Genomic DNA, 24,489 nt, shown 5'->3' with positions numbered 1-24,489 from the left:
GTACTTGGGGTGGGGAGAGATTTTTTTGTCTTAGGCAGGTATAGTGAACTGGGATCTTGCAGCTATGACCTCACAGGTGGTCCTAGCCCTTGTCCAGGAACACAGCTACTTTTTATTCTTTTTCTACCTTCTCTGTCAGTTGCATTATGTACTCACCAATGTCCTCCTCAAGCTTTGTACTTTCTCCCCACAAGTCGTAGCATATTTTAATTAGAAACTGGGAACGTGGGTTTGAAGGGACAGTGCTGCTGTTCCTCCCTCACTGGCACAGGGCAAACATTCTCTATACTTTCTCCTGCTTCCCCACAAAAGCCTGTAACCCCAGGCTTTGCTTCTCACACTACCTCACACTAAGCCTTTAGCAGTTCATTAAAATTGTCTAGCTTAATCTCCTGTTGGTTAATGTGGCATTTGGTAGCATCTACCCCATCTATGTTCGGTCCAACTTCTCTCTCCAAACCCCCATCCTTCTTGGATTTTTTTTTTTCTGTTTTTGCTCTGTGACTTCAGTTTTTTGAGGTGTTCAAGAAAGTGCATTAACTTAGAGTTTGTCTAACTTTTTTCTTGTGGAGGAGAGTGTCACTGTTTCCAGCTCTCTTCATCTCCAAACCAGAAGAACAAACAGCTCTTTTCATATTAAGACAGATCAGCCCTTCTTCTGTGACTTGGATTACAAATGTTTTCTCCCAGTTTCTCAGTTGTCTTTTGATTTCGCTGGTGCATTTCTTACTCTACCCTGCTTTGCCTGTCCCATAGAACTCCCACAAGAGCTCTGGCCGAGGTTCTTCCCTTGTGTTTGCTTCTCTGGTCAAATTGGTATTTCCTTGGTAGCCCTGGATGGCACAATGTGTTCCCTTCCCTGGGGAAAATACATACCATCTGACCTGTTTGTGCCACCATTCAGTCAACTGTGAAACTAAGATCTGGGCATGTAATGACTCTATATACCTCTTTTTATAAAGTTGTACAAAATGTAAACTAATCTATATTGACCGAAAGCATACTGGTGGTTTCCGAGGGATGGGATGTGGGCAGAAAACAGCAGGAAGAAGAGATTACCATGGAGCACAAGGGAACTCCTGGTATGATGGACAGGACCACATCTGGTTGGCAGAACAGCTTCATGTGTGGGTGCTGGGGTCAAATCATATCAAACTGAATTATCTCACAAACGACTAGCTATGGTAAGCCAATTATCGCTAAATAAAGCTGTTTTAAAGTGCTTTCAAGTATATGGAATGGAAACAAAGGAGTAAAACTGTCTGTATTTATGGCCAACATCATCATATACAAAAGAATTTACAAAAAGTTCCTTAAGCTACAACACCACAATTGCAACTCTGTACTTGGCTGAGAAAATCCTGCACATGCACATGAGGAAGCACCTACAGAAGCCTGCATTTAGAACTGCTGGTAACAGGAAGATTAGAAGTAGCTTGGGGGCTGGGGATTTGGCTTGGCTCGGTGGCAGAAGTGTCTGCGTGACAAGCGCAAGGTTGTAAATTCAATCCCTGGTACGAAAGAAAAAAAAAAATCTTGGCATCTACTAATAGGGAAATGTAGGAAAAAATTGGAATTTATTAAACAGTTGAAATTAAGGAAATAAATATTCATACACACAGAGTTTACAAACATATGTAATGCCAAGGAAAATGCTATAGAGGGGCATATTCAGTATGAGGGTATTTATGGGGACTCAGGAACACATAAAACCACACTTGAAATGGACCAGATGAATCCATACACATTTAAGATAAGGGACCCTGAAGGAAGAGGAATAAAGCATCTGGGTCTGGGAGTAAAGGTGACTTTGGTGTTACTTAAACATTTAAGTTATTTTAAAAATCTGGAGCAAAAATGACAAAAGACTAACCTTTTCTTATTTTAGTCTAGTGGCTGATCAAGCATAGCTGAGTATTATTCTCTAAGTTTCTATACTCTTAAACATTTCAAAATCTAAGTAACTTTAAGCCTATTAAATATGACTACCAAAAATTAAGTAACTTACACTTAATCTCCCATAGCCTGAGATAACTTGAAACTCAAAATTCAATGTTTACCGTAACAAATTCAGTATCTATCTTAAAGATCTACAAATTGAGTTTACTAAGCTTTTGTTGTCGCTTTTCAAATCTATCAAATTTGCGTAATTCCATTAAAATCATACTAAATTTTAGGAGGATATCCAGATACTTCTGGATACGTGGCTAAATATTTTTAAAAATCTTTTGTCCTTTGGCACTGTGATCAAACCTCTACCACTTAAGCTACACTCCAGCCCCTTAAGCCTTCCTTCACAAATGTAACTGTCGCTGTAAGGCCACTGTCCTGCTCTTCTTTTGCTGGCCCTTCATGTGGTCACCGTGCCCACCCACAAGGTATCCAAGGCCCACAGACCCAGAGAGAACCCTCTCTAGCACTCACGACTTCCCTTCCCATTTGCTGGTTTATTACCTGGTCACATCTCCTATGCTAACATTTACTCCTTAAATTCTCATGAATGTTGTCACTGGGATCTTTATGTATTCAACTACAGGAACATCTATAATCAATCAACTTAAAAGGTCAGAATTTTTATCTGATTAAAAGAAGAATCACACCATAGTATTATCTGTCTCATGTATCACTCACCTCTGGATAAAGATGGAATCGTTTCACTGTATTAATTACAAGGGGATATTCAGTAAGTCTGTCATTCATAATCATCCACAGGCCTTCCAAAAATGAAGGTGCTTCAATAAGGGTCTTGAAGTAAGAATAATAAAGTCCCTTTATAAAAACAGAAAAAGGTGTATACGGTCAACAGAAATAAAACTTTAAAATATTTTATTTCACTTTAAGCTTTTTATTAATGCCGTAAATACTGCAGAGTGATGGGGTTTGCTCTGGAGATCTGCACATGCACTTAACATTGTTGATCACTTTCAGTCCCACCCAGCTCCTTTCCCTGTCTGCACCCTTCTCAGTGCTGCCCTTCTCTGTGTCCAAGTCTACCTTCCAGTTTCCTGCCTCCTCTCCTTTACCTCTCATCATTCATTTGATTTCTCAAATAAAACATGTATATTTAACTTTCTCAGTGGGATAATTTCATTTACCATGATGATTTCTATTTTTCCTTTAAAAGATGTAATTTCACTCTACTGCTAAACAAAAATATTTTTTAAAAATATTTTAGAACATAATTTTCTGAAAAAAGAGGACAGGTCTATGATAAGAATTACTAATTACTCCTCCCTTTACATTAGTGGATTAAGAAATCCGGTATTTTCAGTGTTCATCAGCTATTCCTTCAATTTTCCTATAAACTGAAAATTTTCAAACCAAAGCATCTGAGGATATCAAATGTTTCAATAAACTTTTATTTTCCCTCTTTCTTTCTCCTTTTTGTCCAATTTTTTTTTCCTGGATCAAACTCATAGTCTTGCACTTGCCAAGCAGGCACTTACACCACTTAGCTAAATTCCTGGTCCTTTGTCCAGTTTTTGAGACAGAATTGTTCTTACTATGTAACCCAGGCTGGCTTCAAACTTGTAATGATTCTCCTGCCTCAGCTTCCCCAGTGCTAAGATTAGAAGTCTGCACCACCACACCTGGCTACCTTTTCTAACAGTGATATAAATTACACATATGATATAATTTTGATTTTAGCAAACCTGATTTTACTCCATGTTTAAAATGTGTTGGATTATAAATTCTATTATAAATAAAGATGACTTCATGACCTTGCAAAACTTGGTATACACTTACTCCCTTTTCCTCATACTCTCAAGAAACAGCATGACATGATCACAAGCACACCGTGGGAACAGAACTTTACACCTGAGTCTTACTCCACAGCCCCGTGTGCCTCTTACACAAAGTGAAAGGTAAATGCCAGGTGGTTTCTGATGCCCACAGAGGTGAGTGGAGAGGTGGCAATCTTAGTGACTCTCTCAGTGTACAACATCATGGCTCCATCAGGTCATAAGACCATGGCTAATTTAAAACTCAAAGGCATTTTTTACCATTTTTTGACAGTTAGTGTATGCTTGCAGTACAGGCAGTTTATACACATCTGGGGAGACGATACATGTATACAGTACAGTTTGATTCTTGATTCTTTAATAATCCCCTTTCCTCACTCCTCCCTCCCCCTTCCTCTTATTCTTCAGTCCTCATTTTCATTCTTGTTAATATTATTAATCTTAGCTTTTGTTTATGATATATAATGCTTACATTCATTAAAGGTAAAACTCAAGGATTTTTAAAAATCAGGTTGTTTCATATTATTTCATCATTTTGACATTTTCAAATAAAATTTAAAAATAAGAGGCCATATCATTTATAAAAGCAAATAAAGGGTCAAACTCTTTAAAAGGGTCAAACTGTTTTAGTTCAGATCTCTTTGGTTATAAACAATGACCATGCACTAATATTTTGTTGCTCTTATTGTTATCTTGTTAAAGATGTTAAAATTTAGTAATTTCTTTGTGTATAAGAAGAACAAAAACGAAACAACCAAACATTTAAATTAAAAGTTTGCATTGTTCAAACAGAGGGTAAAACTGTTTGACAATCTCTGCAAAAATTAAAAATAATACACATCAACTCTGCATTCATTCTAGTTTTATTTCCCTATTTTATTTTTTACAAAGAATCTTTTATCCTGAATTAGACAAAATCAAAATACTATGTATTTGCAAAATTTACTGATCCTACATTTTTAAATTCCATGATTATGTGACAGCCTATTAAAAACCTGAGTTCACTCAATTTTTTCAGTATATAATTTATCTCTACTGACTATAATCATAAAGTGGTAAGCACCAACAGTACAATCACATTCATTTTCACACAGCACATTCAGTAAAACCACAAGATTCTGTGTCTGATGACTACCTGGCCACTGGGCAGCATTCAGTATCACTTCCATTCATCAAAGACAATACTTTATTCATTTCCCAAACTGAGTTATTTGAATTAAAGAAAAAAATGCCAAGTTAAAATATGAAAACAAGTATTTTTTCACTTAGTGGGCACTGGAGCCAGTGCACACACTCCAATCAAACATCTGTCCCACGTGACATATTTCACTGAGGATCTACAAGGTCAAGGTCCTTGCGCTTGCTTTTCTTTGCTTTCCCCCTTTCCTGTATTTTTTCCTCAGTGCTGCAGATGGGACCAGGGCCGTGAGGACATTAGGCACCTGGTCTGGTCTACCACCGTCCCCTTCCCTGTCGCTGGCCTCGGCCCTGTCTCTGCCTGGGGCGCATCCATCCTGTCTGGGTTCTGTCCATGGTGGCCTGGAAGTTTTCTAGCTTTCTATGTGTCCATCTCCATTTTCTCGTCATCTTTTCCATCTTTAACCACACACTGCATTTTCTCCTGGCAGCGCTTGGGAGCCACCAGCTGCTATCCTGCACATTTCTCACTCAGACACCACACTCTACTCTGAGAATACTTTTAAGTGGTTGAGCTCTTCCAGGGCATTGTCTTCTCTTTCCAGAGCCCATCTTCATACAAACTCCCAAGTGCACAAGCTGCAGCAGATCCTGTGAACTAGAAGTCCACTGTTTTACTTTTGATAAGCTAAATAACAACAGTAGCTTTTAAACTGAAGATGTTTGAACTGGTATCTGACAGGCTATCTGATAGTTTTGATTGGCAAAATATGAATAGAAGTCTTCTTGTGGGGTACAAGAAAGTATTACAAAAATTCAAAGACATCTAATATGAAAAAACCTGTGTACAGAGAAGTAGTAAATATATAAGATGAAGTGTGAGCCAAAAATACACTGAATGTTAAATTTTAAAAAATTATTGCAGTAAGAGATACACTGCCATGAATACCCCTCAAAATACTCATTTTCACTATAAACATATTTATCCCATTACTCTCACCAGTTTCTGGAACAGTTCTGGAAGTCCTCTTTGTGGCTACCTTTATGTCCTGAATCCATTCAAAACATTCACCAGAGTGGTTACTTGGACTTTAGAGAAGAGTCCGAAGTTGCTGGGTGCCAGATCCAGTGAATAAAGTGGATGAGGACACATTATAATGTCTTTAATTGACAGAAATTTAAAAGTATTGGACATCAAGGCAGCCAGGAGAGCACAACTGAAGACAGTCACAAAATAGAACTTCTACAACTACTTCAGAAAATGCCAACCATGATGGGTAAGTGTGTTATCTGATGCTAGGGGGAATATTCTGAGAGGGAATAATGGCAATATGTCCTTTACTTGGTACAGTTTACTTCCAAAATGTCCCCCAAAGCCTCATGTGTTTGGAAGATGACTGGATTATGGGGTCATTATAGCTGATGTGCTGTTAGGGGGCGGGCCTGCTGGGCAAAGGCAGCCCTGTGGGCACAGCTCCTCCCTTGCCTCCCTCCCTCTGCTTCCTGCTGCCTAAGAGCTGAGCAGCCTCTACCACGCCATCCTGCCTTGGAGCCAGCGGCTAGGGCTAAAACCATGAGCCAAAATAAACTTTTCCTCCTTTAAGAAAAAGAGGACTAACACATACTATCACACATTTTTAAAAAAATTTTAACATTCACCTTATATTTCAATGACACTATGTAAGTTGCTATTGTAAGATATTGTTTTGTTCCAGGTAGTGTGATTTGTATCTCTGTCCATCATCTCCCTTCATTTTCACTGAAACCTGTGTGGTGGGTGTTATTTCTGAATAACCTATGAGATGACTCAGAACCAGGCAGGTAAGTGACTAGCCTACAGAGTACAAAGAATCCTACAAATGCTATCTGGACTGGGTGATCTGTCTCCCAGGCTAGGCTGCCACAGCTACCCTCTTTACTTAACACACTTTATATCCTGTGGAAATAACACTTTTAAAATACTGAAATGCCATACAAATGTTAGCATATCCAGTTCTTCAAATCACTGCTGGGAATAAAAAGCAGCAGCTGAAGTACCTAGCATTCTGGAAAATTCATGTAGGCAAAAAGGAGAAATGTGAAACACCAGTCCCTGGAAATCCACTTCTGTTTCTAACAGATTTCTACTTCACAGTCTTACTCTTCTTAATGCACAAATTAACTCCACGGAGAAAGAACTGACCATCTCATCGCGAAAAGACATCTCCCGTTCCAAAGTTGAGAGGTGAGAAAAATGACGGTCATTCTCAAAAAGTGTTGTTAAATGTATCCTGGGGAAAAAACGAAATAGTACAATGTAAACATAACATAAATATTATAAAATCATAATATTATATAATTATACTATGTAATAATTCTAAGATTATAATAAGAACAGATTTCCAAATCAGTACTGCAAAGTCACAGATAAGCAATGTAAAAAAGCCATGAAAAGGAAATATAATTTTGTAACAAATACTGAGTCAATGTTATACAAACTTACTATGTTTAGGGGCATATGTAATCCAGGGTAGCACACATATGAAATCCCTTCACTCTGTTCTTAAACATACTTGTATATGTATCTAAAGTCCCTGCGGCTCTCCCCCCTCTTCCTTCTGCCTCAGGCTGCTAAATGAGAACACAGGCAGGTTTTTCTTGAACAAGTGATTCAAATGTAGTAGATTTGAGAAATGCCTCTGAGACTGCTGAAAAGTACTCAGAATATAATGTTAAGTAAAAGCACTCTACATTAAATCAGTTTTTAAATAAACATAACATCACATAAAGGATCAACTTTAAATGCAAAAGAATATAGGACTGAACTGGAAGATATTGTAGTAGTACAACTCAACAGGAACAGGCAGTGACAAAAGGGTCATATATGACAAAACAAATTAGTTACAGTCAGCAATTATGCTATACTTAATTTATGTAGTGCTTTTTAATGAAGTGAAAAGAAAGAAAAATTCCAGTTCCCCACTCACTATTCCTATGTGGGTCATATGTACCTACTGTACCAGGGGTCCTGCCTCCTGCCATCCCAACTTTAGTGCTGACACCCAGAGCTCCCTGTGGGCCCAGCGGCCACAGTAGCACTGTGCCAACAGAACAGGGGCAGACCTCACCCTTCCCAACAGCAGAAGCCCCAGAGCTCAGGGGAAATGAGAGCATTCCAGAGGCAAAATATCCTGATTTTCTCTATGATTATTACAAATAGATCTATAAAATAAAGTGCCTATGTATACCCAAAGGTTCAGAGTTACGCAAATTTTGCCTCACCCCAGCAGGAAGGAACCTTTTGTTACTGCTATTGTTTTGCAAACTGGGAAGTTTGCTAAAGGCTATATACTTATGTCACTAACACAGTTCCTGTAAAATGAAGAAACTATTAAGTAAATCGCAAAACACAGTAGCAAAAGTAGGTATTTCAAGAAATATAGTGGCAAATTCTTGGGAAAAGCAAAAGTATTATAATTCACCTTTTATTATTTCCCCAATGCATCTATTTTGTAAATGCTATTTCATACAAATCTGTGCAGTAAAAATAATACATGTGTAAACTAATATATTCTATGCATAGCCAGGAACTGTTTTACTGTATACAAATTGAAGTGGAACATTTTAATCCAATTGTTTATTTCAAACTGAAACTAAATCTTACCAATGCAAAATTCCCAGAAAGGCAGCTGAAAGAAAGAGAAAAATAAATGTCATTAGAAGCTGCTTTATAAATTCCTTTAAACCAAGCATTTCAAATGCACTTGCTTCCATGTCTTACAGAGAGCACACACAAGGCCAGGTGGCCGACTGCTTCTGATCTAAGAGCACAGGGACAACTCTAGGGCCTGCTGCAAACTGTGAGTCCTGCCAACCTCTCCCATGCTAAGGGGGACCAGACATAAGCAAAAGGAGAGGCTGGGAAGGTCTGTCTCTCCTTCTGAGGTGATCTGTGAGAGAATGATGAAGAGGATGACTTTGATCTGCTTTTTAGTATTATTCTCTATTGTCTCTTATTCTGTATTCCTTTGTATAAAATTCTCAAGAGAAACAGATACAGACACTATGCTCAGTGAGACTCTTTTAGGAAAAGCCTAACCCATAGGAACCACCTGAACTCCACCTCTCTCTCATGAGAAGATGGTTAAAGGCTGCAAAGCTCTTCCTCATTACAGCAGGTAGAGCCCACCTGCACCGCCAGCCCCGAGGAACTGTCAGCTCTCCTGAGCTCTGGGGCCCAGGCACCAAGATGGTCCAGCACACACCCTGTGCCTGAAGCTGTACAGAGCCGTGAGACCGATCCACAGAGACACTGCCCTCAGAGAGGCTTAATGAAGAGCTGCACTCTTTAGGCCGTCTCTGCCACTGGAAAGCTGCGTGTTTCCAAGGAGAGCATGGGGCTGAGGGGAGGAAATGGAGGTGGAACAAATTGTAAAAAATCACAAACTTCTAGAGGTCCCCCATTTTCTATTGAATTAATATTCTTTGGGTTGATGTAAGCTCTGGGTTAATTTCCAGAGTTTTGAAGACACTGATTTTGACAATTTTTCAAGTATCCTCTCCTCTCTGTCATGGAAAAATGTGTTTACTTAACTAGTTAACAAGTGCCACTTCCTTTCAAGATTTTGTAATGGTATTTCTTTGGATTATCTCAAGCCATCATACAAACTACCAACTTTAATCTTTTAAAAAATTCAAAAGTTGCTTGGCTTGGCTAACAAAACAAATTAAAATTCAATTAAAATTATAATGTTGAAATTTCTAATCATGTATCTTTCCCCATATGTCTTCTAACTTTGGGGTCATTTCAAACACAAGATATATAACAAGTAACAGAAGGTTTAGCTGTTACATAACTTGTTTTATACTGGGATGGGCAAACTATAGTCCATGGTTTGTTACTCCACCACCTGTAGGTTGAAAAGTTTTTAATGTCTTAGGTTATGATAATAAATAAAAAGGATGATTAAAAAACAGAATGTGGCCTGCAAACTTAAATGGTTTACTCACTGGATATTAAAAAAAATTATTTTGGGGGCTGGGGATTTAGCTCAGCGGCATAAGCACCTGCCTTGCAAGCAGGCGGTCGTGAGTTTGATCCTTGGTACTGATAAAAATGAAAAAGACAAAAAAAAATTATTTTTGATGACACTGGGACCTCAGGACCCAGGGTATGCTAGGCAAGTGATCTCAGCCCTAGGATGACACTTTTTATCTAAAACACTCAGAACGACTCTGAAATTAAAATTAAACCTCTCTAAACTCCAAGCAGATGTGTTTCTTCTATGCTTCATTAATTGTAAGAAATCTATCACCTGAAACTATCTCACTTACCCAATGTAGTACACAGTATTTCTTTCTGAAAATTACTGTCAAATTTTTACATATGGTACTTATAGAAATAGAAAAGATCACTTACACTAGCAAATCCATCTATCCTATCAAAAGGATAGATATCCATCTATCTTATCTCAAAGATTTCCTTCCCATATAACCAGAAACATTTCCCCTGAGCCTTTCGGTGACAAAATTCTTGGCCTATTTCTTTCTTACAAGGTTTTCTCTCTTAAATCACCAACAAACATTTTTGTCCTAAAAAGCAATGTCCTCATCCAATTTTTAAGCTTTTCAATCTTCCTACAGTATTTGATCAGATACTATATTTTTCTCTCTAACCTTCTGTCAAATCTATTTTCCTAGTTCTATTTTTCTAAGCACATATTATTACACACTTAATCTGGTTTTTCCTTCCTTTTTTTCTCTTACAGTTTAAAGTTTTCCCAAAGTATATTTACCAAAGTACATTACCAAAGTACATTTTTCCTCTCCACACTGATATCCTTTAACAATCTCATCCAGTATTAAAGTATCATTCCACTTTTACAAAGATAATTTCCAAATCCACTATCTCATTCCTGAATGACCTTTATCCTTCTTCCTTTTCCCTTCCTCTCTTTATCGACTACATCATCTATCTAGTCCTTTTAATCTGTCTCAACAAATCTCACCTCTGTTCTCTCCTCTGCAATCCCTACTCTCACCACCCTCCTTTATACCATAGCAGCCTGGATTCTATTAGTGGTTTTCCAAACATTGCTTCTGTCTCCTTTCTCAGTCCATCCCCAATACACCTATGCAACAGCCTGGTTCATTGTGAACCACACTTCTGATGAATCGCTCTCCTATTTAAATATCATTTGGCATACTGAATGCCACTGAATTTAAAATGGTTTATAGGGTTTCATCTCATCAAAACATTTTTAAAAACCAAGACTCAATTAATACCCTCGACAGAGCGAAGTTCAAAGGCCCTGCAACCAACCATGAATCAGGCTCTCCACCACTGGGTCTCAATATTTCAGCCAACGTCCTACTTCCTTCTCTTTGAGGAACTTTATTGCTGCCTGATTGCTCTCTTACTAAGTGGGATGCTCGTGACTTCTATCCTGCCAGCCCCTAATAATTGATGGCACCAGTTGCACACAGTCAAAGCTTAGTGCTTTGTCACAATTCAAATCCTGCCTTTTCCTGAAAGTCTTCGCTGATTTTTCTGGTTTCCTTTCCTACTTTCACCCTTAAGTACGAATTCCCTCTTCTGAGTTCTGGTAACACTGCCATGGTTAGTCAGTGCTTTACAGCACTCATCAGGTGTCTTCCATGTGGCAGACCCCACGGTGCTGAAGCCCTACTGATTCTGTCTGTTGGGTGTGTTTGTGGACACAGTTACACCTGGTAAAATCCACACAGGACTTCTTATGTATCATCACTATGCCACACATGGGGACTCATTCTCATACCAGGACACCAGGCAACCAACAAACGGTGGACACCAGTGGCAATAACTTGCACTGAGACACATCCATCTACAGCCTCCTTCACATCAGCAACCACATGACCAAGGGCCTCGCTCACACAACCGGTTTCACTCGAACTGCAATTGAGTTCTGGCCCATGCTACAAAAAGGGAGAGCTGTCAATGCAGAAAGAAAAACCTTCTAATGCTTACATTTTTAAAAGTCTACTACTTTAGATATTAAAACTTCACCGCAAGATGCAAGTAAATGGTATCAATAACTAGGAGCATGCTATCTTTTTTTCTTTTTTATGGAAAAAAAGGTAAAATTTCATAACAAAATAATAGAAGAATAACTAGTTCATACAATGCATGCTGTTAATCTTTAAAGTAGTTGCACAGCGTGCAAGAGAGGGGCATAAATGCAGAGCAACATCATTTCTGTCCATGAGATGCAGCTGGGCATTTTTAGAAACTGTGACGCTGGCTGCCCTAAGGTAACTTTTGTACAGGGCTGAGCGCTGAGCCCAGGACTCTGCATTAGGGCTGAGCTCCTCCAGCGCGGCCCGTCCCCCCAGCTCCGTGCAGGCCGCAGTGCCCCCCCTGCAGGCCCGCGTCCTCCCGCCGCTCCGAACCCCCAATTCTGTGCAGGCCGCAGCGCCCCCTGCAGGCCCGCGCCCTCCCGCCGCTCACCGAGGCTAAGCCCGGCGCCGCGGCGGGTCCGGAGCTGCGGCAGAGCGCGTGCCTTCTCGCAGAGCTGCTCCAGGACGCCGGGCAGAAGCTGCGCGAGGCCGGCCAGGCGCCTACGGGCCTCGTCCACGCGCGGCTGCTTCTCCGGCTCGGGCTCCCCAGCCCCGGCGCGGGAGGTCGAGGGCGACTCCGGACCCGCCTCTGCGTGCTTCTTCCTCCTGCGCTCCGCCATCTCCACACAGTCCCGGGTCCGGGCCGCGGCCTCACGACTCGCCCACCGCCGTTACGGCCACCGTTACGCCGCCGTTACAGCCGCCGTTAGTGAGAGGGGGTCGCAACGGAGGAGCGCGCCCCCTCCCGATGCGCATGCGCCCTGCGCGCGCGCGTCCCGCGAGCCCCCTCCCAACGCCCAAATTAAAGCACGCGTGGCCCAAAGAATTGTGCTGATGTTTTTACTTTATTGTGTCTACTATGAAAAACAAAGTGCAGTTCGATAGCAAAGAAGGCCGTATCAGGGTGGATAGAGCAGAGGCTTCCAGGGGGACCTGGTCCAGGGCCACTGAGGCCGTGACCAGAAGCAGGAACCGTGCACAACGAGGCTGCGAGGACCTGGCCGGCTGGAGGGACTTTGGGGGATACGGGGAACGAGGCGGCAGGGGCTGCATCTTGGGACAGCGGGAAGTCGCGGAGTTTGCTCAGTGGTTGCGATAATGACAGAATAATGGGTAAGTGTACTTCAGGAGCCCAAGCCTCAAAAGCCGGACAGACGCTCGGCAGATGCTGCTGAGAACCCGAAACCCTGGAGATGCTGCTCTGCCTCCATCTGTCCTGCACTCTTCCGGGCACAGCCGACTTCGGATCCTCTAAGCAGACAGAAGACGACCAGGGCCCCGTGGAGGGCGCTCTTGAGCAGCAGCAGGAGGTAGGTGTAGTAGGCCGAGGTGCTGATGAGCTGCAGGCGCGGCAAACCTAGAAGTGGGGTCATGAGTTTCAGCTGCGCGTGTGACCAGCATCGGAACTGTCACAGGCGTTGATTTCTGATGACCTGCACCGAAGTGACACTACCCACCACACCCAAAGCTAAAGGTCAGCATCTACCACTTCCACCATGACCACCAAGGATGAGATTGAGCTTGCAACTCAACTTAATTAACAACTTCGGCTAAATTCACTTAGAACCTTCTCAATATTAAAGATCAGGTTCATTTTTAGTAAGTAGTCCAACTGGGGAAATCATATGGAATAATTAGTAGAATTTCTTTGCCCTCAACACATCTCTAAGTAATAACAAGTAATATTCACTAAACACTAACAAAATACTAAACATTATTGTGAAATCTTTGTAAAGCCTTAAATCTTATTTAATGTTATAACAACCTGTGAAAGAGGAGGGGAAGCTATTTTCATTGCAGTTTTTCAAACTGAGGACATAGCAGTAGTTTGCCTGATGTTTTAGTAACAGCCTCAGAATTTAATCCACCAATAATATGAGTTTAAAGAACAGATCCTTATCTACTCTGTGATTCTGCATTTCTAATTGTAATTAACACACTAAGTATAAACATAAACACACTAAGTATAAGTTTAAATAACAGATCCTTATCTACTCTGATTCTGCATTTCTAATTATAATTAACACACTAAGTATAAACATGTTGCTGATTGAGAAGCATCTGAGCTCTCATAGCCCTTGCACACATATGTAGGAAGCTGCAGTCTGTGGAAACGTGGTGGTATTCCCAGCGAGGTGAACGAAATTACAGAAAATTACACTACAAAAGATGGAAGAAAGTGGTTACTCCATATTCCCTGGGATATTCCTTGATTATGGAACACTCCGCTATCCTTTCTGCATGTTTCTCTTTGTGACAGTAATAGTACTCGTCGCTCTTTGAGATTGTACAGGAAATATGTGATGTCAGGTCACAACCAGTGACAATGGCAGGGTGCTGCAGTGGCTCCACTGCGAGCCACAAGGCCAAGTCTCTTTCTGGAGAAATTTCCATTTTAAATAATCTGTCTTTATAGTCAGAACTCAAGAATCACAAGCCCATGGGGCAGAAAACATGAAATGTGTTCCTAACTCCCTGCCCTTGGTCAGGCAGGGTTTAAGCACTACCCTGTCAGCAGCTCTTGACTTGGGATACTAAGGAAAGGTCAGCATCGTGGAGCTAAAGCTTGAAGTCATGCTCTTGGTACATAGGTAGACAGGAAGTAACAGAAACTAATACTGGTCCTGAGCCTGCTAAATGAATCCCAATGCTAGAAGTTTCTGCACCATGTGACAGGAGACTTTTGAGAATTAAAAATAACCTGAGTTCAGTGTAATTCTTCTTGGTTGGCAAATAAGGAAAGTATTACAAATGAATGTCACCCACGTTTCTGTAGCTGACCACCGAGAGACCTGGGCTGCACCCAGTGGGAACATTTTCCTCCTGCAGCATACCCATCCTGCCTCAGGGGATTGGCCTTGGGATTTCTTGCCCTATGGCTTCATCAGAGAGGAAGAGCTCAGTATGAATAAATAAGGGTATGAACTCTTTACTTGAGAGAGTGAGGTGAAACTCTAGATGTGGTTATGGTCACTTAATTTTAGTTCTGTAGCCTCATCTATAAAATGAAGGTAAAGCACTGCACCATGTGACAGGAGAATTTTAAGAATTAAAAGAGAAAATGCACACAGAAGAGACCCCAAGGCCTTCTGTATGAAAAAAGAACAACAAAGAAGAAAAGAAACGGTACATGGCAGTTCTTATCACTAGTGACTAGCTGGGAGATTTTTTAAAAGCCTAGAATTAATTTGGTATCAGACTCTTCCTAGTCATTAGAAGCAAGAGACAAGTTAAAAGTCCCTTTTTTGAAATAGTTCAGTGCACACCAGTGAGCCCTCTAATTGAAGTCATCTCATAGGTAAACTGGCCGTTTACCATGGTAACGTGATGATCTGGAGGTAATGCAGGAATTTAAAATATCACTCACTCTATTATGCAACATCTAGCCATTCTAATTTTTCTAACTTAAGCCAAGGCAACTCAGAAGTGGCAATGATCAAAGAGAAAAAAAATCACAAAGTGAAAGGTAAACATACACTAAAACTTACCAGTTTCATGTTTTAAACAAGCTTCAGAATCACCAGTGACAACTACAAAAAATGAGAGTAAGAACTTGTCAATTATGCATACCCATATTTTGACAGGTACGTATTTACGGCTGTGTATATACTTGCATCTGTACCTATGAATATACAAATGAATGATTTATATATAATATATTTATTTGCATATGTATGTACTTGCATAGTGAGTAAGTATATATAAATTCATAAACAGAAGGCGTTAAAAATATGAATGCCACAATTACAGAAATAATTGGTCTTATTGCATGTAATTCAGTAGATATGGTTTATACCTTGTATTTCTGCACATTAAAAAGTGGAAGTTCATGTAAGATATGGACTTTTTTTTCTTTTTTACCTCAAGGAAGTATATTGTCCAAGACAATCTGCAAGAAACAGTTATATCATCCCAAATCATGCCACTTTCCAAGTAACTGTTTAAATCTCCTTGACCCTTGTGGAAACTAAGGATATCAGAGGATAAAGCCCAGCTCAGAGAATCAGGATGGCGCACAGCACAAGCTTCATGTATTTGTCATCTGTCCATTTTCCACTGGTTCAAAAGGGCTGATTATCAATCGGAATAGGTACAAAATGATCTCTTCTCAGGTGCTGTGGCCTTTGGACTGTTGATTAACACTCAAGACTGTGACACACACCACGTTTCTGGAGCTTGCTAGGCCCTCTGCCAGCTGTGTGGACATGAACCTCGTTGCATCAATTGGATTGCTTTGAGACACCGTGCCTGAATCAGGAGTGGCACTGAGTGATTGGGGACAACTCTTCACTGGACCTCGTCACCCTTGGCGTGCTAACTCAACCCCACTTTCCCTCACCTCTGCATGCAGTACACAAGTAACACAGTACACATTTCTCAAGTTGCATTTGCCAATGTCAAGAAATAAATTCATTCATCTTTAATTATAAAATTTTGCTTACCAATGATGTGTAAAATAAAAATCAGAGAATCTCAAGGCCATGTGGAACTACAGTGGCCGTATTACTCTATTACTCTATTCTTTACTGACCCAGGCTCTCACTCTTCCATCTGAAATCGTTGTCAACCAAGAACTCATTTTTATAGGTTTAATTTTGTAGAACAAGATTGACATGGGTGATTTTGTTTGCCGGGCACAACATTCATGAAAGATGCACAATTGTTCTTACTTCCTCACCAAAGTCCTCAAAGGTGGAATTTCCACTTTATCACTTACCATGCGTTTTCATGTATGTTGTTTATCAAACCCATTTAACAATTCTAGGAAATATCATGTGATCTTAATATTTTGGGTAATGAAATTGAAGCTAACTTTCAGTAAATGTTTCAACTATTTTTCTCCAAAGACTCCACTGTAATTTTATAGGAAAATCGCAGGCTAGTTGTATTACCAATAGATAATGTTCAATTTTAGAAAGATGTACAATGAATGCTTTTCATTAATTCATGACAGAAAAGGTAAAGTGTTCTCTTTGAAATAACTTTTCTGGAAAACTCTATAGCATTTATGTTGATTTGTACATACCTTCCTTTAGGGGCCTAAAGAGAATCTCTTGATCCACTCCTTCATTAGCCTCGTGTCTGACGATACATTTGTGCCCTTTAGTCATGGACTCTCCAGTCACAGTTAACCAGCTAAGCTTCATGTAGGTGTCACTAGTCTTCATGGTGTCTCCCTGCTGGGATTGAAGGATTGTATTCCTGTCCTTTTCTTTCCAATATACCTTAATAACATCAGGGGAAAAATTCTCCAGAAGACAAAGAAATGTCCCAGCCTTGTGGAGAATTGTTTCAGCCACTGAAGGAAGAAAAACAGTGGGCTTGGGGGAAATACCGCTGTTAAAGCTTTGACCTGTGAGGGAAATAGAATATCAATAAATACAGTTACTAGGCCAGCAGAAGTGCCGTACGTTGTGAAACAACCTCATCACAGCAACAGGAAGACAAAGTGCCATTGACTGAGTGTCCACCATGGTGACCTTTCACCCCATCTGTCACCAGGTAGTGATTACGGTCCTTACCACACAGCCATGCAAAGAAGTTCCAGAGGTTAATTAACTCTCCGAAGCCAGAAGTAGCAGATTCTGGTGGAAACTTGCCTGTTTTTACACCACATATTACACTGGGGTTTGACTTATAGTTTTTCATAATCAGATTTCCCAGCATTCATGAGCACACTCACTTTTTATATTTCTTGTGTTTACTAGGAATCTAATTCGAGCTTCAGGTGTGGATTCCAGGCCCAGTTCTGCAGTCCCTTCAGTTCTCCAAGATAATCATTACTCAACATACTATTTTCACATCTGAACTTCTCCAGGTTTTTGATTCAGGTGGCATTTAAAGTTTTGCCTCTAAATTATTTATTTTTTATTTTAGGAGCAATTAGCAAGATTTCTATGACTTAAATATTTTACTGAGTATTATCTGAAATGCTCATGTCTTATTCAATGAATAAAATGATTACACTTATCAGTATTTTATTTTGCCTTCGAAGAGGTCCATCAGAAGCACATTTTATTTTGAGATTTCTTTGGATGTTCAAGCACAACTGAATGTAGCAGGTGTGTTTTTAATACTTGCTTTAATAAGAAATAACCTTCTTCAAGGAGAAGATCTATACCTAACTACATATTCACAATTGACTCTCAACGTCTCTTTCCAAAGTTAATATCTGCTCTGTATGCTTCTGTTTGGGAGCCCAGTTGTTTCATTCATCTTAAACTGATGAGATAGATAGATAGATAGATAGATAGATAGATAGATAGATAGAGTTTCTCACAAACATGATGTCAAGATATATAGTAATTATATATTTACAAAGACTTAACAGCTATATCTGGAGTTTTAATTTGTTAACCATTTATTTTTAACCTGATGACAAATTATAAAGGTTGAAATTCTTCAATCTGATTTCTAATTGAAACTCGTGCTCTGTTAATATCGTTTGAGTAAGGTTGAAGTAAGTATAACAAGAAGTGTCTTAAGAAACAATGGATTTGTCTTTTGAGAAAGAAAGGAAAATACATCTTGATGATTTCTATGCATTTAAAGTTTCTAATTTTTACACAAAATCAGTATATAACTTAAATATTTCAAGAATATTATAAACATAATTGGTTTATAAAAATCTTACATTAATTTCATGCTTATTGTACATATTAAGGTACTGTATATTTCTCCAATCACATATTTTAATTTTAAAAGCATTTTATGAGAGATTAGATTAATTTTTGAATTTTACATTTATAATTTGAATATCTAGCCCATATATATTAACAAATTTGATTTTCATTATAAGAACTGTTGTTTCTGATTCCTTATAATAAAGAAACTGAATGTCAGATGATAAACTTGAAAATTTTTCTGCTAAATATCACGCTATTCATTGATTCCTGTCACTTTCCTGGTTTCCTGGTCACTTTTCTGAATATAATAGTTAACAAGGCATTAAATAATTTACTCACTATAATGCTAAGTACATATGTTCTGTTTGAAAGTAAACTCTTTTAAAACTTTACTTTTAAATATTCTTATTAAGAGTGTTTTGTACCTGGTTAAAAATAATTTCCCATAATGGAGAGAATTCTCTATTTATTTGTGAACTGGAAGAATAATTACTTCACACTTATTAGAAAATATTCCCCTTCTTATTTGCATAAACTCTATTTATGCAAAATTCTTAGCTAAAATTCTTTAAATTTCATTCTTCTGAAAATAAAATGAACTTCCATAACTTTCTGAATATAATAGTTAACAAGGCATTAAATAATTTACTCACTATAATGCTAAGTACATATGTTCTGTTTGAAAGTAAACTCTTTTAAAACTTTACTTTTAAATATTCTTATTAAGAGTGTTTTAGATGGTCAAAATACTTTTCAATATGCATAGAATGGCAAACATTTTGTTTATTAAATAATGCATACAATTGCTACCATACTTATTGTGAAAAATTAACCTCTTTTCTTGTAAGTATATTCATATTCATAATCAAGCAATACATTATGTGTAAAATTGCCTATCTTGTTTATAATTTAAAATGCAACAATATGAATTCTATATAAACATATCAGACATCTACTGCATTTTCCATTGAAAGTATATTTTATTTTATTTTTTATTTTAATTTTTTTTGGCACTGGAGATTGAACTCATGACCTTACACTTGCCAAGCAGGCACTTGCTGAAAGTATATTTTAAATCTATGTATGAGAATTTAATTAGTATTATTTTTCTTTCATCAGAGAGTTTAGCTCTTTCATATGTAAAAATACATTTCAGATTTATGCTTAGTTCCAATCTGTGCATAATTGGTTGTATAAATTGATCATTTACTGTATAAGTTTGAAATTGTTTTCTGATAAATATTGGCAGATGTCTAACTGGTTATTGGTCTAATTGGTTATAAAGTTTAGGACATATGAATATAGGAAAATTATTGATTAAATCCAAAGCATGAAACATATGAAACAACAGAAAAATTGTTTAAAACACATTTTAGTATAATTTTTCTTGCTAATTTATGGAAAGATCTGCTTAACAGAAACAAACAGCTTGGAACTGAACTTTTCCATGACTGGATTTTAAATTAACCTTTCATTTGAGCAGCTAGAAGGACTACTGAATCCAGGAAATTCTGCTCCGGAATAAATGTACCTGGTTAAAAATAATTTCCCATTATGGAGAGAATTCTCTCTTTATTTGTGAACTGGAAGAATAATTCGCACTTATTAGAAAATATTCCCCTTCTTATTTGCATAAACTCTATTTCCATTTTTTCCTTCATTTCTCTCTTTTTCTAATATCTTTTCCCTCTCCTTCCTTCCCCATTCCACTACTATAATAAAAAATTTAAAAATAAACATGTAAAACAGAAAATATACCAAAGACTTTCTTCACATATCTCATTCATCTATGCCATAGCTTCACTGGGTTCAGACTGTTACACCATTTTATGGATAAGGAAATTGAGGCCAAGGAAAGATCCTCAAATTCACCAAGCTGTCACGAGTGGAGCCATGGCTCCAGGTCTGCCTCCCTGCAAAGCCCAGATTCTCCCGCCACACTCTTCGTCATGAAATAAGGACCTAGACTCTACTAAGTCTATCACAGAATGATCTATTGTAATGAGCACTGTCCCACTCTCAGATACTTTAGTGGTATAACAAGGTACATTGCATGTGAGGACTTTATAGGAGTTCACTTGTAGACAAAGCCAAATACTATTCGAGTTTTTCAGTGTTATCCCTGTTATCCTTTAGAATAACCATCTGTAATTTAAAAAAAGGTTATAAAACCCTTTATATTAAATTCTTCTCCCATCTATCTTATTTTTGACATTTTTACTGTTGTTACAAAAAGATCATTTTTCCCTGTATTACCTAGGACATGTATTCTGTTGGAACTTACCTATGACAATAAGTTTTGTTCTTCCACCAAAGATAGTCCTCTGAGGAGTCTATAATAATTTGACCCATATAAAAAAGCCTTAGACAACTTTAGCGTCCTTGAGTTCTTCAAATCCAAGAGGACCCTGATGATCTGGAGTTCTGTAGAAACCAGGCTTTTCTATTTCCTATTAATTTTATTCACAACAAATTCTGTGGCTAAGAAAATCAAAGAACTAACTTTTTGATGTATTTAATCTCAATGCTGTTAGTATAAATTAATTCAACATCACCATCACTGAGGTGAAACAAAATCTAATAAAATATGAAAAAGAAATTGTATTTTAAAAACTGGTTCTCATTATCATAGTAACCAAGAGATTATCATCATCATCATCATAATTGCCAAGTATGTGTAATTTGGCTGCCCTGTGTGCTCCAACATGACAGTGTAATCTCATTGGACCAATCCCTACCTTTACTTATAGAAATTCATCATTTTGCCGTTGCAACTAAACCCATGGCAGTAAAGGTCGTTTCTCTTCTCTCCATTTGCATCTACTTTGCTCTAATAAGCTGCCAATGCTCAAAGATATCATCACAGGAAGCCTACATTGCACATACCAAGCTTCAGAAGGCCTTCACTGATCTTATCTGTGATTTAAAACGATCTAAGAAGAACTGCTCAAGCTAGGATGAGAGTCAGGACATGGAGAGGCTTCACTTGTGCTACCCCAAAATGATGGCTGCTTTCCCAATCATCAGCATAGCGCATGTGACTTCCAAGCTTCCATCCAGACTGTTTAAGCTCAAACTATCTTCCATCAAGTGATGCTAAAGCCTTGCTTATAACTCCTGGCCTGGTTGTTTCAGGCAAAATGATGACCAAAATGTCAGGAGGCCTGGATTTCCAAGCCATGTAGGTCAGGAAGTGCTATCTGCCTGCTGCTATATGCTGAGGCCCTGGTATGTGCATGATGTTACATGTTAGGAGGTCCACAGTGCTAGGCCACAGTGATGTGCAATGCTTTTGTTTAATGACCATTTCCTCCATTTTCCAAAATGGATCTTAAAGGCAATGTCCACTGTATACGTGGCTTCCTGAGGGACTCATGCATTAAAGGTCTTTTTCTAGTTTCATAATGGGAAAATCATATTTGAAAATTGATGTCTGTTTTAATCAGTTAATAAAACTAAGTATTCCACTGCAGTTTTCTCCTTCTACATTTGAACATAAAACTTGGTATTTCCATTTCTCAGGGATCTACAGCTTGTTTTCCTCTTGTTAATATCTCCCAAGCCAGATCAGTAACTATAGTGATTCATAAGAACTGGACCAAATCATTTGGGCTCTCTTGGGATCCCACGTGAGAAGAGACAAAACGAGGAGCAGTTCCAAGAACACTAAGCCAGGCTTTATGCTGTAACTGGAAGCACCTGCATTCCTGCCTCCTTTCCCCACTACAGGACGAAAAGAAAAGTTGCCTTTATGAACTTTGTTCCAGGACCACTTTGTCCATGGTACCTCCATTTACCTACTCCCTGAAAGACCTTTTTAAAAGTCTCTGATTCTGCCAATACTTTGTGATCATTTATACAAATACAAAAAATTGGTCCCACTGGTAGTTTAAAAAAGATAAAGCTCATACAAAATTGCATTATATCTGAATGTAATCAGGAATTTAAGAATGAGCCCACTCTGCCAGGCAGTTTGTTAGTAGTTATTATCTATGAAAATCCATATCCATCCTCAACATCCCTAGTCCAAACTTTTTAAATTAAAAAATTTTGAGACAGGGACTTTTTTAGTCCCTAAACTTTCCAGAATGGGTCCTAATTTGTGAACTTCCTGGCTCACACTCCTGGAGTGCTGGGATTATAGGTGTGCACTACAATGCCTGAAAGCAGACTTTCATAAAAAGGCTATGGAACAACAAGAAAAAGTCTAAAACTCTTTAGCATGTCTTATGCTCCTCAAGAAACAGCCTTTAATATTATTTTTCTCTTGAGCAGTATGATACTGGGACATTTCATCAGATTTTTCTACCAAATAACATAGAATAACTTTTATCCAAAGTGTTTGGGAGCAGAAGTATTTCTGTTTTCAGAGTTTTTTTTTTAATTTTGAACTAGAGATGTTGAAGCTGGATATGGCTTTTCATAAGTAATAATTATTAACAAATTACAAAAGGAAAGAGTCATTAAGAACTCCTGCCTTTCTGACAGGTCTAAGAACACAGTGGAGACCAAACAAATCCAAACCTAGAACACTCACCCACCCAACTACAGGACCTAAAGTATTGGCCCATGACTAGTCTACCCATTCTAACTCCAGCAACTGGCAGAAAAATTGTCTGCAATAGTGAGACAATAAATGAGTAAATGACTCTTTAAAACTATGAAGACCCTTTCAGGACTGTGGTGTGGTATGGTTTTGTAGAACTTGCAAATTCCAGTAATCTGGGCCTTCTCCAAGCTATATACACAGAGTCACAGTACCACAAGGTTTGACTGTTCTCAGCCTTGTCTCTAAGGTATCTGAGAAGTAAAAAGAGAACTTCTTTTATAATATATAGTAACTTACCTAGAATTAAATTTTGTCACTGTTCGTAGACACAAGGTCAAAATCAAGTACATAGAATTTGCAGATTATTTGGAGTAAGAAGCTATGACATGTCTCAAAATATAGAAAACAGGCAATTAACAAAATACTTTTTTGAAGACTATCACATAGAGGACTTCTACAAAGGATAATGCAATAACTTATACGAGTGGTCTACATAAATGACATTGAACGTATTTATTTTCTAGCCCTCTGTCTGTCCTCTCTGCCTGTTTACTTCTTACTTATAAAGCAGCTGTGCTTCCATATCCAGTTGCTGTTCCAATACTTAGGCCAACCAAGGACATGGCAGAGACAAATTTTGTTATAATTGTATTTCTTTTTAAAAAACACCTTTTTATTTTTCATTACTAGGCTAAAAAAATCAGAAAAGTTACTTACCATGAGAAGTTACAATGAGCTTAGTTCCTTCTCCAAATATCTTGATCCAAGCTGAGTTAACACCATGGTCACAACTTCTACAAAAATCACAGCCTTTTCCAAAGCTTCCTGATGTGACCAGCAGTTTAACAACTTTGTTCTACTGATTCAACCTGCTGGGTTCCTTTGGTAGTTCTTACATACAGATTTTGTGATGTCTGAGAGTTTGTAAATTTTTCTATAAACTGACCTCAAAAACTATCCATGTATGATGTATGCTGTGGCAGTGACCACTGAAAAACTCTAAGAAAAAAAATACATGACAGAATTGGGCTAACTGGTTGACCAACTGCATTTCCTCTACGTTACCAAGGAAAGTTTTCTAAGAATTGTCTGTCTCCACATTTTTTAGAATTTCCAGGTGTTCAGTTGTATTGAAACTGCTCAGAGATTGCATCAAAAGATCAAGCCTCCTGTTCTCACAAACACCAAGACTTTGCCTTAGCTATTCAAAAATAAGTTTCTGAAAGGAGAACATTCTTGAGAACTGAAAACGTGCCAACACTTGGGAGAAATGTGAACCAAGGTCTCCACTTTGAATACAATCACATTTACCCACTTGGCATCATAATTCATAATTGAGACCAAGCAAATGAGAAAATCA

The 24,489-nt window shown here is 38.4% G+C and overlaps 2 protein-coding genes and 1 long non-coding RNA gene across 3 annotated transcripts in view; 1 reads left to right on the top strand and 2 right to left on the bottom strand.

Annotated features, from left to right (window-relative positions):
- The window catches only part of LOC100718116 (probable C-mannosyltransferase DPY19L2), a 63,601-nt gene extending 51,027 nt beyond the window's left edge, over nt 1-12,574 (bottom strand). Inside the window, exons 1-4 of the mRNA XM_063233945.1 lie at nt 12,346-12,574; nt 8,524-8,548; nt 7,063-7,150; nt 2,632-2,769 (exon numbers count right to left, since the gene is read on the bottom strand). Coding sequence (XP_063090015.1) covers nt 2,632-2,769; nt 7,063-7,150; nt 8,524-8,548; nt 12,346-12,574 — 480 coding nt within the window. The remainder of the gene's footprint in view (nt 1-2,631; nt 2,770-7,062; nt 7,151-8,523; nt 8,549-12,345) is intronic.
- Nucleotides 12,575-12,780: 206 nt separating this feature from the next.
- LOC111756911 (T-cell receptor gamma alternate reading frame protein-like) lies at nt 12,781-23,981 on the bottom strand. The gene is made up of 4 exons (XM_063233946.1): nt 23,847-23,981; nt 16,981-17,307; nt 15,443-15,484; nt 12,781-13,311 (listed from the first exon to the last, which is right to left on the bottom strand). Exons 1-2 carry the CDS (start codon nt 23,847-23,849, stop codon nt 17,119-17,121), a joined length of 192 nt encoding a protein of 63 aa, XP_063090016.1. The 5' UTR covers nt 23,850-23,981; the 3' UTR covers nt 12,781-13,311; nt 15,443-15,484; nt 16,981-17,118.
- On the top strand, nt 13,125-16,436 carry LOC134472463 (uncharacterized). The gene is made up of 2 exons (XR_010042280.1): nt 13,125-13,264; nt 15,822-16,436. It is a non-coding gene; the product is annotated as an uncharacterized LOC134472463 (long non-coding RNA).
- Nucleotides 23,982-24,489: the final 508 nt, after the last annotated feature.

This window comes from Cavia porcellus, unplaced genomic scaffold (assembly GCF_034190915.1).
Source record: "Cavia porcellus strain 051 isolate PalLab524CR breed Dunkin Hartley unplaced genomic scaffold, mCavPor4.1 scaffold_23, whole genome shotgun sequence".
NCBI lineage: Eukaryota > Metazoa > Chordata > Mammalia > Rodentia > Caviidae > Cavia > Cavia porcellus.
The sequence above is the reverse complement of the archived record's forward strand: the minus strand, read 5'-3'. Positions and strand labels throughout refer to the sequence as shown.